We start from the raw sequence: 16,087 nt of genomic DNA, 5'->3' as shown, positions 1-16,087 counted from the left end.
ATGAGTTGTGTGCTAACTAGTGAACTGATTTTGTTCTTGTTGTTCTTAAACATTCTGTAATTTGGTAGTTCTTTTTGTTTGGTTGAGCGATTCTATAATATACATTTTTATGGTGTTTGGAGCACCGTCAATGCTTCACAGTGTTATGTTGTCTCCACGGAGACCAGCTGTAGTTGGGTTCCACATGGATGAATGTGGTCTCCGAGGGTAATCCAAGAAGTACTCAAGATTCTTTTCATTCTGCTTCTGATCATTCTTCTACTTTTTGTTTTTCCTCTGGTGTTCAGATCTGCAGCTGAGTCCACTGAACTCTGAACTGTGACCAGCATCATTCTATGACTGACCTCCTGCCAGGTACAAAATACACACACACACACACACATGCACACACGCACACACAATTGCAAAAGCAGACATGCTGTGTTTGTGTCCAGCATTTAGTTGGAACGGAAACCTTCTACTCACACCTCTCTATGCTCAGTAACTCCCCATCTCCCACTTCACAACAGAGCAAAGTTTTTGTTATCATCAACAAAAACCATTAAAAGGCTTAAACCAACCATGTCATAGTCCTGCTGTTCATTTTGCATTAGAGTTGATCTATACTGTTATAGTATTTCTTTCAATTTTACAATTGATATTGGATGTACAATATTTTAATGCTTCGATGTTTTCCACTTTAACGATCGTGAAATTTGCACATCTATTGTGTAATTCTCCTCAGCCAGTCCCCCAAAATGAACTTCGCAAATCCATGGACAACTTCAAATTTGTTGTGTGAATGCTTTAAACTGAATATGTTCTGTTCTCTTCTGCACTGTTTGCTGCTACAAGAGTGTTATTTGTTTGTTGGAACGGTTTACATTTCATAAGCATAGCCAAAGGACAGCTTTTTTTCAATCCTAACAGCATGTCCACACATAAAGAGTTTCAGCAATGTTTTTGAGTCGTCTGATAGGCCTCTCTGGTAATCCAGCTGTCTACTCTGTTAACATACTGGCTCGTGTCACAGCCGCCGTAGCGCTAACCGAAGCGTATTTTTCGGCTTCAAATGTATTTTTCAATGTTTTACACGAGTAACTACAGTAAATGTGCGTTGGGCTTTGAGCACTTTTCAAAATGCAGGTGACCAACGCTCTAACTGTCCCTGAACACATCATGAATAGACAGACATGGTGCAACTCAACACTGTATTGTGTGTTTATGAATGCTTGTATGGATTTAAATTTAGTCACCTTCTGTTCTTTTCCTGTTTTAGGTGATCTGTCTTGTGCCAAGAAAATGATGTCAGTAGATGTGGCCAACCGTAATGGCCCCGCTGCCACGCCTCCCACCTCACTCAGCCTCCGCTCCTCACACAACCAGCTACTCAGCAGCGATGTCATCAAACAGGGCTCTGCCACGCCTCCCAAGTGTCGCAAAAAATATGCACTTACCAGTATCCAGGCCGCCATGGGCCTTGGAGAAGCAGTGCCACCTTCGTCATCATCATCATCATCATCACCATCATCATCCCCATCACAGTCGCCAACCCCCAACAATCCCAAACTAGCCAAGAATGGGGTTAATCAGCTTCGTAAAGCCGGCCAGGACCACAACAAAAACACAACTGGCACTGACCCGGTGGACCTGGAGTCTAACTCAGAAACTATAGCAGATGACCTAAATGTCAACACGGCAGAAGAACATGACAGTCACACTCTTACCAATAACGATCGAGAGGAAGATGTCTTTGAGCAAGATGTTGAACTGCACCCAGATACTAGCAGTGAGTCAGAGCCTGAACAGAAACCAGAGTCAGACGTAGACTGTAATATTAACACGAGCGCAGAGCTCAACCTGAACAGCAACACGGCAGATTTGGACTTTGACTTGAATATTGAGACAGAGGAGGCCGATGACATCAGCATTCTGTCTGAGAAGGAAATAATGTCAAAGATGAAGACTGAGGAAGATGAGATGGTGGTGGAGCAGGAAGATGAGGAGGGGAAGCCTTTACTGATGATAAAAATTGAGTCTCCTGTAAAGAACAACAAAGTTTCTCCAGGTCTGGAACTCATCTCTGACCTTCACTCCAACCTCAAGATCCTCAAATCAGGCAAGAACTCTCCGGTGCCTCCTCCTCCTTCCCCACCGCGGAAACCCAGTCCAGAGGACACTCCACTGCTCTCTGTGGCCTCCTGCCCGTCCTCTTCCTCCTCCTCTCCAGAGACGAAGAAGGACAGAAGGACTGGCGCAAAGACAGACTGTGCTCTGAACCGCATCCAGAATCTGAACCCCAGTGATGAAGAGTTGAGCTGGACAACCTTGTCCCAGGAGAGCAACTCCCCAGAAGAGACAGGTACACACATACTTCATACACAAATCAATACTGCACATAGTTTATTGCAATAAACCGTATAGTTACTGTTATTGAATGCTATTTGGCATAGTTTTCATGCGAGTTGATGTCAGCTACTCCAGTGCGTGTGCGTGCGTGCGTGCGTGCGTGTGTGTGTGTGTGTGTGTGTGTGTGTGTGTGTGTGTGTGTGTGTGTGTGTGCGTGCATAACAGAACTCGGGCATTGCTGGAACAGAATAACAAACGCTCCTGCCTACAGTAAATTTCCCAGAATCCCTCTGGGACAGGAAGTGCCCTTGTAACCTCACGGGTGGTTAGTAAGCCAGATCAGCTGCGTCCTGTCTCTAGCTGTGTCCTGTACATGTGTGTTAGTGTGTGAACAGGCCGTGCAAAATGGTCATGTGTTCATGATAAATTCTAGCTGCCATTAACTCACTCTCTTTTTCAGTTTTTTTGATTTTTCATTTCAAGCTGAGAAGTTAGATTTTTTTTTTTTTTTTGACAATCCTAAAGCAAAGCTGGTTATTGTGTGCAACGGTAATTAGTAATCCATTTTTACTTTTCTGTTAATGAAAATAATGCTTGTTTTAATGAAACATCTGAGTTTCTAAGTTTTCGTGTTAATTGGTTATCTTTGTCATCGTTGCATGACACTGAGGATAAATACACATGATGCTTTCCTTATCTACTGTAGTTGTGATGTTTCAGTACTTACAATTAGATAGATTTAGGGCTGAATTTTGGAAGTGAAGTTAAAAAAAAAATTCCTCTGAGTTATCACCTCTTTTTCAGGCCTCTGCTTTCATAGACTTGCTTGTTGCCTACCTCTGCAGAAGGACTGTTCGAGTCATTGCATTTCTATGTCAGCGTTATGTAAAAATCTGTGTGTCGAGTTTAATTGGGCCGTTCAAACTCCCTGCCTTGTGCTTCGGTGTGGGACATAAGAAGTACATCTATCTCCTGCGAAGCAGCAGTCGTGACCTGTGACATAATCTCAGCTGTAATCCATCCTGTCTCTCAGTCTGTCAGAGTTGTGCTGCTTTGAGCTGTTGAGCTTCAGTGCTGCTGTTTTTTTTTTTCTCCCAGAATACATCTCTTCTCGCTCCCTGATGACTCACTGTCCCTCTCAAGTTGAAAGCTCTGAACATCTGTGTATTCAATTTCTCTACAAGTCTCCCCGTTGTTCTGTCTGAATTCCAGGATTACATTTACATGTGTTCTTGTCCACGATTTCCTCGTTTATCTTTGAAACTCATCTTTGCTACAGTGTCATTTTAAAGTGATAATTTTCTCTCAGCTGATGGCCTTGTGTACTGAGTAGATCCATTTTTGTGTACTGATGAGCAGTGGAAGGGGACGACAAATTCACATTTGAAGGACTGTAATCTCTAGTTGAGATGTATTGTCCTCTGAGGGCTTGGTGAAGAGTCGATAATCATGATACTGGCATCAATCATGTTGAATTTATGGATATGCAACTCATAGTCATCCACACTGTCGTTCATCCTCGTCTGCCTCTCTGCCTCTCTCTCTCTCTCTCTCTCTCTCTCTCTCTCTCTCTCTCTCTCTCTCATTCTCATTGACAGAGCTGTGTTGTTTTTCCAAGTGTGTGTTAGATTCATCTGGATGTTGCGGTTTAGAGGACCAGTACGACACTGCTTTCACATAGGGGAGCCAAAACACACACACACACACACACACACACACACACACACACACACACACACACACACACACACACTCACACTCACTCACTCACTCACTCACTCACTCACTCACATGCACATTTAAAGAAGGTCCTTTAAGGCCCATTTAAAGAAGTCTTGCATTCTCATACAACAGCATTGTAACACTTGGAAGGGAACATATTCGGATGAATGCAGAACAGCAACATGTGATGTTCAGTCAGTTACATGTTGAACCATTATTTCTCTTTTTCTCTCCGTCACACACTTCATCAAAAATCTTTCCACCCTCCGCGTAGTGGCGTCCTCCTGTTTGTCTTTTTTTTCTTCCTTCTATCCCCCCCCCCCCCACTGTATGTCTCCCTGCCTCTCTGCTCCTCCTCTTCCTCCTTGCACCTCCACTGGATATGATACTGGATGAAAGATGATCTGGTGGTTGCCAGGACAACCAAAAGAGGTGAAAGAGAAGGTGCAAAAAGGGGGAGAAAGTGATAAACATTAACATTTGATAAAGATGACTGTGCCAATTCTTGCTTTTCCGTCCATGTGCCCAGGTGCATGTTTGTTTTTGTTGTGTATGTTTGTCGCTTTCCTGTAGGAAAGGGAGGGCAGGCTCATTTGAGCTGTTATTGTTGTTTATGCCCCAGATAGAGAAAGGAGAGACGACAACAGCAAACAGAGCTCAGCTGCAAGGGATACACAACCTCACTCCCTCTACCTTTCTCCATATTTGTCTTTCCCTCTGTTTACCTCTGTCTCGGGCTTCCTCTTCTTTCTTGCTGCTCCTCTCATTCACTCTTCCTCCTCATCGTCTCTGTTCGCACGTCATGTTTTCTCTGCCTCGATGTGTCTCCGTGCCCCCCCGTCGCTCTCCTCTCTCCTTTTCCTCACCCCCTCTCTTGCGTCCCCCCCCCCCTCCTCTCCTCGCTCTCCCTCGCTCTCCCTCTTTCTACGTGTGTCTGGGGTTCTCTCTTTGCTTACAGCACTGAGTTTTGCTGTATGAGAGGCAGCTAGCTAACTATGATGCTGAGGAAAGACTACATGCTGGCCATTGTGATTGTCAATTATGATGGTAGGTCGGCTGCAAACTACACTGTGGGGTTAGAGTTTAAACGCCGTGTGTGTGTGTGTGTGTGTGTGTGTGTGTGTGTGTGTGTGTGTGTGTGGTGTGTGTGTGTGTCTCTGTCTCTTCCAACATGGGGATGAAGTTTTTCTCTCATGATATCATCTGCTACAAGAATCTGTGCATGCTATATTTGTGTGTTTGTTGTGAGTGCCTTAGTCTGGCCGTGTTGCTGTGTATGTCTGGTGTCATTTCCAGTGAAAACACGTGTGCGGCGTGCGTGCGTGCGTGCGTGTGTGTGTTTTGCTTCAGAAACTCGCTGCCGTCCCCTCCCCCTCTGCTCAACTGTACTCTGCCATGGACCTGCATGCTAACCGAGGCTATCACAGGCTAACTGCTACGTAGATCCAGAGTGGCACATTTTCATCAGCTGTATAGGTGTACTTTAACTGTCAGCATCAGTACTAGCATGCCAAGTCTTTTCCTTTTAGTGCCATCCATCCCACATTGCCTGCATAGAGTGACAGTTATAATACAGCCCTCGCAGCATGCCAGGTCTCTCTTCTCTCTGATTCTGTGTCTCCCTCCTCTTGTGTCTGCCCACTCTTTAATCCACATCCAGTAGTCATCTCATATTGGCACCCATTCTGAGTCACCATCTTTCCTCTCGCTCACAGCAGACCGAAACACTCAGCTTCTCTGTGTTGTAGTTTAATTTGATCTGACCTATTTTTTTTTTCTCATGAAAGACTCTAACTCCCAGAAGGCTCTGCTTCACAGCTCCTTGCTCTAATGCACAGTCTTTAGCCCCAAGGGATGTCTGCATGTGCCAAGAACATATTATGCATTTGGTATGATTTCTGTGATTCCTCTTCCTTTAGATAAACTAAAGTCTTGATAACTTATCTGCGTGTGTGTGTGTGTGTGTGTGTGTGTGTGTGTGTGTGTGTGTGTGTGTGTGTGAGAGAGAGGGTGTGTGAGGGTGTGTGCGCTTGTGTGTCTGAATTCCATCTCAATCTAGCTCGAACCAGTCGTCATGATGACATATGGCCTGCTGTTGTGGCAACAGGCCCGGGCTGTGTTTCATCAGCATGGTCAGCAGTTCTCTGTGAGCAGAACCCTTCGCAATCTCTCACACACACACACACACACACACACACACACACACACACACACACACACACACAAACATCCAAACATACACAAAACATCCAAACATACACAAATAAACCTATCACCAGCTGAACGGTCCCTCAGAGCTTATATCACCTTTATGAGCTGCTACAACGCCTGATGCAGTTTGCGATCATCTTTACTACCTCTGCCACGACACCAGCCTCACGCACACGCAATATCCCATCAATAGGCCTGTGTGTGTGTGTGTGTGTGTGTGTGTGTGTGTGTGTGTGTGTGTGTGTGTGTGTGTGTGTGTGTGTGTGTGTGTGTGTGCGTGCGAGCTTCAGGTAGCTCGACTACCAGGAAACTGCATCCTTTATATGAGATGGGATTTAATAAAAGACTGAGCACAGACGCATTAATATAAGTACTCTGATTCCATCCCCAAACAGGATCTCTGTCTGTGTTTGTGTGTGTGTGGGTGTCTGTCTGTGTGTTTGTTTTCAAGGTAACAGCTGTAGTTCCTCTAAATGTATCACATGTCAAATAAATTATGGTCAAGCCATCTGTTGTATATGCTGATGTTGTGCTCTGTTTTGGAGGACAAGTTTAAATTCCACATAAATCTATACTGAGCCAGAACAGCTAAATTAATTAGCCATTAAAGTGCAGAACATGCAGATAGCTTGTGAAGGCTATATATTAGTTTAGCTATGAGATGATTTTACCTTCTCCTTCCCTTTCATTTGCATGGACAGATGGAAGTCGGTATGTAAAAGTTAAGAATTGTGTTCATTCCATATATTTAACATATCTTTCCAGTGGATAAAAAAAAAGTCAGGGGGTTGAGTTGACACTACTGAAAGTTAAGCTTTTAGCACACAGTATAAATTTGGTTTTTCAGACCTAGGTTTGTAACATAAAAACACTTTAGGCAGGAGAAATAAGTTTGTTGTGTTCAGGCTGAATTATTGGAAGCAGCATGCACCACTGAAGACCTGGTACACATTGAGCTCGAAAAGACGTGGTACAAATGATGTGGTTGCTCATGTCCGCTCTGTTTGTTGCCTTCTGAAACAATTTCCATCTCCACAGCTTTCGACTTCGTTAGTTAGCCGTTTCTCAGAGGCGACTCTTTGACTTTTCTAACTTGTGCACTATATATAGAAAGTGTTTCTTGTGCCTTAAGCTGGGGAACTTTTTGCTCATGTTTGCTTGTGCACTGACATCAAATCTGCCATGAATATTTAAGACAATCTTGTTTGTGGCATCATTATGGACGATTGGCTCTCCACCCATTTCCAGATTGTCAGCCTTGTCTTTGGGACATAAATTCTGATCCATGAGCTCATAGGAAACAATAAATTAAAATGCCCACAATGAATCACATGCCCGTGGAAATGAAACAGTAGATTTGTCGAAAACAAGGTTCTGAGAAGAAGCTAATACAATTACTACGGTCAGAGATGAATAATAAATCCTCATTTATGTCATCGTGAATAAATCCTAATATATTTAATCCTGCTTTGGCGTGCGGGGAACTATTCTAAATGTGAGAGATCCTTGCTCTTGTGCCTGTGTCGCTTTGTGAAAAGTTTGTAGTTGTTTTATGCCTGTTTGATATCTTTCATTTAAAAATGTGCATGGGTGCAACAAATGCAACAACAGCGCTTAACAAGTTTTGCTCAGTTGTTTTCTGTGGACGTGGAGACGAGGCTTGTTAGGAGGACAGCTGCAGCAGATGCTAACAATCCCTGCCTTCAGCTGTTGATGTGACTCAGAGGGGGTTAACTTCCATATAACAAAGACCAAATCTGATTTATATGGAAGAAAAATCAATATTGTACGTTTGTGTGAAGTCAAAGCAGTGTGTTGATGCATGCATATGTTTTTTAGGTATTAGATAGGTGCAATAGAGACAGACTGGAAGTGTGGGGAAATCGATCAGGGGAGTGACATGCAGCGAACATCAAGTACACAACAAGTACACGTATATACATGTATAGAAGAGGTCTGTCCACTGAGTCAATTCAATTTTTTTTTTTTATATCAATAAACCATCACAAAGTTTGTTTTATTTTTTTCTACCAGATATCTGGAGTGAGCAGTCATTCCACACAGACACTGACCTGCCTCCAGGATGGAAGAAGATCACAGACATGGCTGGTATCTACTACTGGCACATTCCCACAGGCGCCACCCAGTGGGAGCGGCCCGCCACCCGTCCAGCCCCTGGACAGACAGAGTCCCCGGCCCTCGGCGACCACGCAGCCCCGACACCACGTAAACACTCCCTGGGCTCGCTCAGCCCCTCACCCACTCCTGACCATGAGGTGAGAGGCAGAATAGCAAACTGACACTCGCATGTTTTAGGTCTCATGTAGGTTTAGCATTTTGTTTGCAGTAACTGTCAGTTAGCTATGGTTAGTCCTGCAGCTGTTTAAATGTAACCACCTCAGATAGTTTAAGACCGTGTCTACATTCGACCCTGAACATTTTGAACTGATGATTTCGTGTGAAAAGGATTTGCATCCACAGTAGTGTTTTCGAGCTCATTTTTGTTGAGTGCTCTGTGTTCAGTGAAATACCTAAACAGCAGGAAATAGTTAAATCTCTTTGCAGTTGGCAAACAACAGTAGGAGCAGTTAAGAGTTTACTGACAAGACAGCTGGCCAAATCATTGGCCAGGGACATGGACAAAGGAAAAACATTTGTTTAAAAATGTAACCTGTTTAATGTGGATGTACTATAAACAATGGTCAACAGTTGTTTTTTTTGCTTTTCTGGCTGTGGTCAGGCTCAAATTATGTTGAGAGTCCGTTGTGAAGAATCCATTCTCAGTGCAAAGAGCTGAGGGGAACAATTTGAAAAATAATGAGGTCATATATTTAGATGAACACAGAAGTAATGAGGTTGAGCGTGAATCAGTGAGTGCAATATATCTAATATTGTCTAATGACTGCAGTGCAATTTAGTTGTTAATGAAAATCCTCATTATTTGTCTAGATTGTGTCATTATAACTATTCGGCATGATGACAACTGGAAATGCCATCGTTCTAAAAATGTAAATGTTTATTTGAAGCTTCTTTATTAGCACAAATCAACTAAATTGCAGACAGCAGAGCTCAGTGTTCTTACTCTGGTAGTGTTAATATGACCTTGATCTGATCTCTTCAATTGATGTTTTAAAAACGTAAATATATTTATATTTGACAAATTAATGATTATGATTCAATTAAATGTGTAACGGAATATAAAATCATGTTTTTTTTTTCCCTTGGTAAGTTCCCCATGTGCTACAGTACAACTTCAGAAAACGTTTCCTGACCTTGGGACTGAACAGTGCTGCTGAGGATAATGCTGTCAAATGCAGACGCCTGAATTAGGCTTACCAAGGATGATTAGACATTTCTTTAATCCATTAATAGCCGCTAATGTCTGCAGAGGCAGTCACAATCCACACACCAATTTTTAACAACTGTGCTTTTGTGTGTGTCCATGAAGTCATGCCAGGCGGAGGTCTTCTTCAGGGCTTCAACTCGTTCAGGCAGCACCACATCTGACAGTTCAGTGGAGCCTCTCTCCACTCATGAGCCCACCCTCTCCACATGTGGATTTGTCAACAGCTGCTACTTTGTGAGTAACCAGCTAAAACTTTTTTTTGTCTGTTTAATCCTACTTCCTGGTCTCTGCTGCTCAGCACATCTTTATGAATCCATTTCAAGCCCACACATGCTAGTTTTAGACGGCACAATGAATTTGTCAGATCTGTCAGATACATTTTTCTGTCGCCCTGACTGAGATTAGTGGAGGTTTGGTAGAAATGTGCATCAAGTCAGCTGAATGACACAGAGAGAGGAGCATCAATACTGCAGTCCAGCAGCAGAATACTGGAACACAAGAACACTGAGCCAATCAATCAGCCAGTCGTGTAGAATGATGGATGGAAATGGAGAAAGGAAAGGATATTGATAGAGAGCTGCTTGGTGTAGATAAAATATTGATCCGGTGAGAATGGACTGATGTTGACAGATGGATGAGCCAGAAAGAGATTCTGGCTCATCCATCTGTAGCGACTGACCTCCAGAATGCCTGAGTGACAGACAAACATGCTGCAGTAACATGTCTTACTATCATTATTTGAATGCCTTTTGTCTCTGTCTGTCTTTAGCCTCGTTCCACATCTCAGCAGGGGATGACGGATCAAGAGGGTCGCTCTCAGCATTACGAGGATGAGGACAAGGTAGGATACTATTCACATATTGTTCCCTGTGGAGGGGAGATAGGAAAGTGAGTTCCTGCTGCAACTGTATTGTATATTGTATATTGTTTACCTTATATTGCTCTGTATGCCTACTTCTATTATATCCTGTACAGTGCAATCAGCAAGTATTTGGACAGTGACATATGGCTCTGTCCTTGAGCATGTTTGAATTAAAACCATTAGGTTTGGTTTGTTATGCACATTGGGAACAAGAGCAGCAAAATACTTTGTTATAAAGACTGTTTTGTGCAATAATATTTTCAGTGTTTACAAAACTGACTGCACTGTGTTTTAGACTTTACGTCACCACTTGTGTATTTACTTTTAAAGCTAAATATTTGTATATGATACTGCATTTGATATATTTTACTTACTTTTTATATTTTATCTTTACTTCATCTTTTTTAATGGCTTTCTTTGTTGGTCGTCTTACAGGAGTACTGTTTCAACTGAAACTGTCAACAATAAGGCCAAAAGTTAGCACACACATCAATTAAACAGAAAATGTCACTGTCTAAACAATCCCTGATGGTACTGTATGTCTGGATTGCTTATGAGAAACTAATCAAGAATCAGTAGATTCTCAATAGCGTGGTTAAAGTTCAATAGGAGCAAAACAATCAAAGAAAACATTTAAAGTTTTGCTTGACTGCTTGGTTGAATTTAAGAAATGTTTTGCTGGTTTGCTCCTTATTGCAACACTAGTAAACTAGTTAGCTAACAACCTTGTTCCTGTCTTTCTTCCCATGCTCCCCTCCCACCTTTGACTCCCAATCCTTGACCCACCACTATGTGTGTTTGTGTTTTAATGCCGTATGTAGAAACAGGTGTGGAGTGAATTTGGCGGAAAAATTGATAGTGAAGTGTGGAAGGCAAGTATAATGCACTCCGCGTCAGCGAGTCTTGTTCTCGGTCTAACCCCACCCACTCTTTGAGTGTGTGCATTTATGCATTATGTGCTTAAATTCACTGCCTGGGCAAAAGCATGCGTGGCTGATGCTTTGACATAAGTGTAACTGCACCACCCACAGCATTTGATCATGCCTGATATGGAACAACATGTCTGTTTTTTGGCTGCAGCAACACATTTAACAGGTTTCTTTTTTTTTCTTTTTTACTCGTGGGTAAAATATTTTCATTTCTCTGTCCTACTGTCACAGATCTGAATGTGTTTGCACACACAAGTGTGTGTGTGTGTGTGTGTACGTAACTTTCCTTTCCTGATGCAGCATGCCCCATCATACATAACACACCTACACCATTTCCTCATCTAGCAAGGGCATTCTTCCTACACCTGGATGCATGCTGGCATACACTGCTCCGGGTCAAAATATTTACATTTGGTTTTTGCAAGGTTTGTGTTTTTTAGCCCTTCTCCCACATGGTCTGTAACCCGTGTACTTTATGACGGTAATACATATTGTCGTTTTTATGTACAGTTGTAGTATTTCTGGACATCTGCCAAAGCCTTTGGTTAAAACAAAAGCACCAACATCCCTCGGAAAAGCATTTGTTTTTTAGCGAGTTTTAATGTGCTGTGTGACCGTCTCACACGGAGTAAGGAATCCAACCACAGGAGATGACGGAGTTTTTATGAAATAGTAGGAAAATCCGACGTCTCAAAGTGAAACATTTGCAATTTGGCAAATCTGGATCACTTTACCACAACCATGAAGCACCTATAACTCAGAGCCAGGTTCTGGAAATGACTGGAATGGTTATCTCCTGTGGGATCTGACTTGACAGATTTGCATGTGAAAAACAAAATCCTTCATCAGACGAGGACGATCTAGCCTGACTATATTATAGGTTACATGTGTGAAAGGGGCTTTAAAGTGGAACCCCTCTGGCCAAAGATGGTGGGTTTATTTTGGTATCATTTTACACTCTTCCAATGTCACCTGTGTACATCAGGACCTGCAGGCAGCCACGGTGAACCCTGACCCCAGTCTGAAGGAATTTGAGGGTGCTACACTGCGCTACGCCTCACTCAAGCTAAGGTAAAATACTGCTTCACACCGATACAAAAGTCTAACTTAAATCTGTAAAAGCCACCAGTTGTAATTAATTATCGGACATGTTTCCCTTTTTGTCTTTCTTTTTAAACTACACTACTCTGTGACTCTGCTAGTTCCTTCTCTCTAGTTAGTTTCTCTAATCTTGTGTTTAATTAGCGTTTAATTACAGTGAAATGAGAGCAGACAAAGCAGGAAGTTCTTGTACTCAGGAAATGGCTCCATGTTCTCTATTAGTGGAATGACTGCTTGTAGCCTTAGTAAATTCAGACACAAGACCAAAACCTTGTTAACAAAGCAGCTAATGGTTGCATCATAATGGCACACTCTTATTGTTTATACTGCATCCTGTAGTCAAGTCAAGCATATTTCTATGTAGCATGTTTTATACCACAGGCTACACTCAATGTGCTTTAAGAGAGAAAAAAAAAAAGGAACAGCTTAATGATCATACGTGACAAAAACACAAGATAAGTAAAAAGAAATATGATTGGAAGGTATTATTTATTTATTTAAAGCCAGTAATAACAATAATACTGACTCTAAAATTTAAGTGTTACCTGGCAACCAAATACTTTATACCTCACTACAAGCTTGCAGAAACAAAAGAAGATACTGATGGCCTTTTTTCTTCATCTTCTTAACTTTTTTCAGGAACCGTCCAGCCATGGAAGAAGAGGATTCCAACAATGCCAACAGTGACCCAGAAACAAAGGTAAGGAGCCCTTTTCTAAATTTGACATCAGTTTAAAGCCTGCATTATGTACATTTAGCTTGATAATCTCTGGTCTCAGACACAGTACCAACCAAATCATACTTGACATGGTTCTGCAACTATTTGGATACAGTACCTTTTTAAACCTTTAATTGGTTTAAAAGTTAATTTTAGAATTTCTTCATGTGTCAGACAAGAAACTTTTAAAATATCAATGTCATTTCCTTTATGTTAACCTTAAATATATATGTTAGTGTTGCTAGCAGACTGCCTCCACTTGTAAAATGTTATTGTTTTGCTCAATGTAAAGTTGCTTGTATGTATTTATGTCCTGCCTTCCCCTACCTTTAAACACGGACTAACATAAACAACATTTCCAGCCCCCGTGGCTTCTTGCCTTGAAAAGATGCAGCGTTATGTTTTATTCTGTTGATTTCCTGAGCCTGTTTGGTTAGAGATGGTGTTTATGTTGGTCATAGTTGCTGCATGCGCCCTTATCTGAAGGAAGCGATAGCAGAACAATATTGCCCCCCAGTGGTGTAACAGGGAAATATAGATCCATGCAGCACATTGGTGCATTTATTACCGAGACCTGAGATTCAAATGAGACATTTAAGCTTTTAAGGAGTCGGACTCAGTAAACCTCCCCACTCAGGAGAATGTCAGCTGCAAAATGTCAGTGCTAGATATAAATTACATTTTTATTTGTACGGCATGATGCAGACCCATCGAGCAGATTTTAGAGAGGCTAAAATTCATTCAAGGTGTGTGTTGTGTTTCCACAGATGGCTGAATAGATTGTAAAGCATTGCAGATTAGACTTTATAGCCAGCACTCAGCTTGATGACGTGGTGCTGATTAGGCTGGTGTCTGTTCCCTCAGTGTGTTTATCTGGCAGAAATTCACAATCCTTAGCAACGGTGACATTGTGATAAATAGCAGACACAAATGCAGCCCTACAGTCGGGGTCCCTGGTCCGGTAGCACACACACATTACTGGCAGCAAACAGCCCACTGCAGTGGCAAGATTATAGTGGTTCTTTTTTTCTACCTAGTGAGGTACAAATAAGATCTCATTCATGAGCAACTTCTGTCCATCGAAGTCTAAAAAGCTGACTGCAAACGTACCCACATCAAACTATGAAGCCAGCGGTTAGTGTGACAGTGACTCACTTTCTCTGTCACCTGTTCCTCTCCATCTCTCACTCTGACCTATATAGTCTGCAGAGTACTTTGTGAATGGGCTGCTGATATCAAATGAATACTTGATGAGGGCAGATGGTCTCTTTCCTCTTTCCGTCTCTTATCTGCCAACATGCTTTGTTGTGTCCATCTGTTTACCTTTCTTTTCTTCTTTGTTATGTTAAAAATGTTTAGCTTTATGATTACAGTGTTGCCAGATGTGTCATTTAAACAAACCGGTGTGGTCATTTCATACCTTCAAAACAGATGTTGTCTTAGTGCTTATAACAAAAACCTAGCTGTTGGTGTGTTAAAGGTTGTGGTGAATCACTATGTACTGTATGGAAATGACTGTCTTCATCTGGTGTGTGTTCCAGTGTTTTGCGGTGCGCTCCCTTGGTTGGGTGGAGATGGCTGAGGAGGACTTGGCTCCGGGAAAGAGCAGCGTTGCCGTTAACAACTGCATCCGACAGCTGTCCTACTGCAAGAATGACATTCGAGACACCGTTGGCATCTGGGGAGAGGTGAGGAAGATGGTGTAGAGTTACAGTCATGTGTGTACAAGTGTTTGGTTTTGGGTGTAAAATAAAGAGTGGAGAGTTTGTAAAAGTAAAGGATTTAAATATGAGGAGTGGTTGTAGAAAACTAGGAAGTGTGGAGGAAAGAAATGTTCAACACAAGTTATCAAGGGCAAGAGTCTCCTGAAATGTATGTCAAAGGAGGGAGGGAGGAAAGGAGAGCAACATTATGAAGTCTTTCCTACCCTCTCTGCTGTGGTTGTATTTAATTTGAAGTGACAGAACAGAGAGCTTCATCCCTTTTTCAATAACCTTTCATCTCTCGCCCCCTCGTTTTAGGGTATAATCATTTATTTAGAGACCTTCAAAGCCAGAGTACACACATGGACACACACACTCTTACACTCTATACACATTTAGGCAATTATACTTGATAGGTAAGTGAAGGAAGCTCCTGACCTTTAAAGGACCACTTTATTTTGCTACATTTCAAGCTGCAGGAAATAAGGGTTGCGTGTTTTTATTTGAAGGATTTGAGATTTGAAGGAGTGTGTGTGACTGTGTTTTTGTGTGTGTGCACCCAGGGGAAGGACATGTTCCTGGTGCTGGAGAATAATATGTTGAACCTAGTTGACCCCATGGACCGCAGTGTGCTCCACTCTCAGCCAATAGCAAGTATCCGGGTGTGGGGTGTTGGCCGGGACAATGGCAGGTCAGTTTTAATGGCAACCACACAATTTTTCTCTATAATTTACTCTCTTCTGCTTGTCTCCTTCATGATTAATCCTTTGTACGATTTCATGTTCTCAGAATATTTGCTGTGCTTAAAAATCCCCGCCTAAGTTTTTCTGGAGTGTGAATATACTGAGAGTGTTATTAACGTATCATCCAGGTCCATCCTTCAATTGGTCAATAATTCATTGTTGAATTTAACACACACACACACACACACACACACACACAGTAAAATGTCATGGTAACAAATGAGGACAAGCAGACAGGTCGTGCAGTGACAGGGAGAAAAGAAGAGTTAATGATTGATGATGAAGAGATGCTAATGTAAGATTAATTCGTCAGTATAAAGGAGAGAATGACAGAGAGAGAATTGCCTTCATTCTCATTCACCACGAATCCCCACCGGACTCTCTGTCCCTCACTTTCACCACAGCAGGCTCGGCTAAAGGCATA

At 42.2% G+C, this 16,087-nt stretch overlaps 1 protein-coding gene across 7 annotated transcripts in view; it reads left to right on the top strand.

The window, feature by feature from the left end:
- The window catches only part of apbb2b (amyloid beta (A4) precursor protein-binding, family B, member 2b), a 45,117-nt gene that overhangs the window by 17,002 nt on the left and 12,028 nt on the right, over window positions 1–16,087 (top strand). For 5 of the 7 annotated variants that reach the window (XM_069166680.1, XM_069166676.1, XM_069166678.1 and 2 more), the window contains 10 exons: window positions 288–354; window positions 1,259–2,341; window positions 8,296–8,537; window positions 9,710–9,841; window positions 10,377–10,448; window positions 11,291–11,341; window positions 12,384–12,469; window positions 13,139–13,199; window positions 14,759–14,905; window positions 15,484–15,611. In XM_069166680.1, the coding sequence (XP_069022781.1) occupies window positions 336–354; window positions 1,259–2,341; window positions 8,296–8,537; window positions 9,710–9,841; window positions 10,377–10,448; window positions 11,291–11,341; window positions 12,384–12,469; window positions 13,139–13,199; window positions 14,759–14,905; window positions 15,484–15,611 (2,021 nt within the window). In that variant the 5' untranslated portion in view covers window positions 288–335. Of the gene's footprint in view, window positions 1–287; window positions 355–1,258; window positions 2,342–4,083; window positions 5,098–8,295; window positions 8,538–9,709; window positions 9,842–10,376; window positions 10,449–11,290; window positions 11,342–12,383; window positions 12,470–13,138; window positions 13,200–14,758; window positions 14,906–15,483; window positions 15,612–16,087 lie in introns of those variants that run through there. The other 2 variants (XM_069166681.1, XM_069166683.1) reach the window with 2 other exon arrangements.

This window comes from Embiotoca jacksoni, unplaced genomic scaffold (assembly GCF_022577435.1).
Source record: "Embiotoca jacksoni isolate LCO1_2020_lvr unplaced genomic scaffold, fEmbJac1.0.p SCAF_4, whole genome shotgun sequence".
Lineage (NCBI taxonomy): Eukaryota > Metazoa > Chordata > Actinopteri > Embiotocidae > Embiotoca > Embiotoca jacksoni.
Note: the sequence above shows the minus strand (reverse complement) of the source record. Positions and strands in the feature narration are given on the sequence as shown.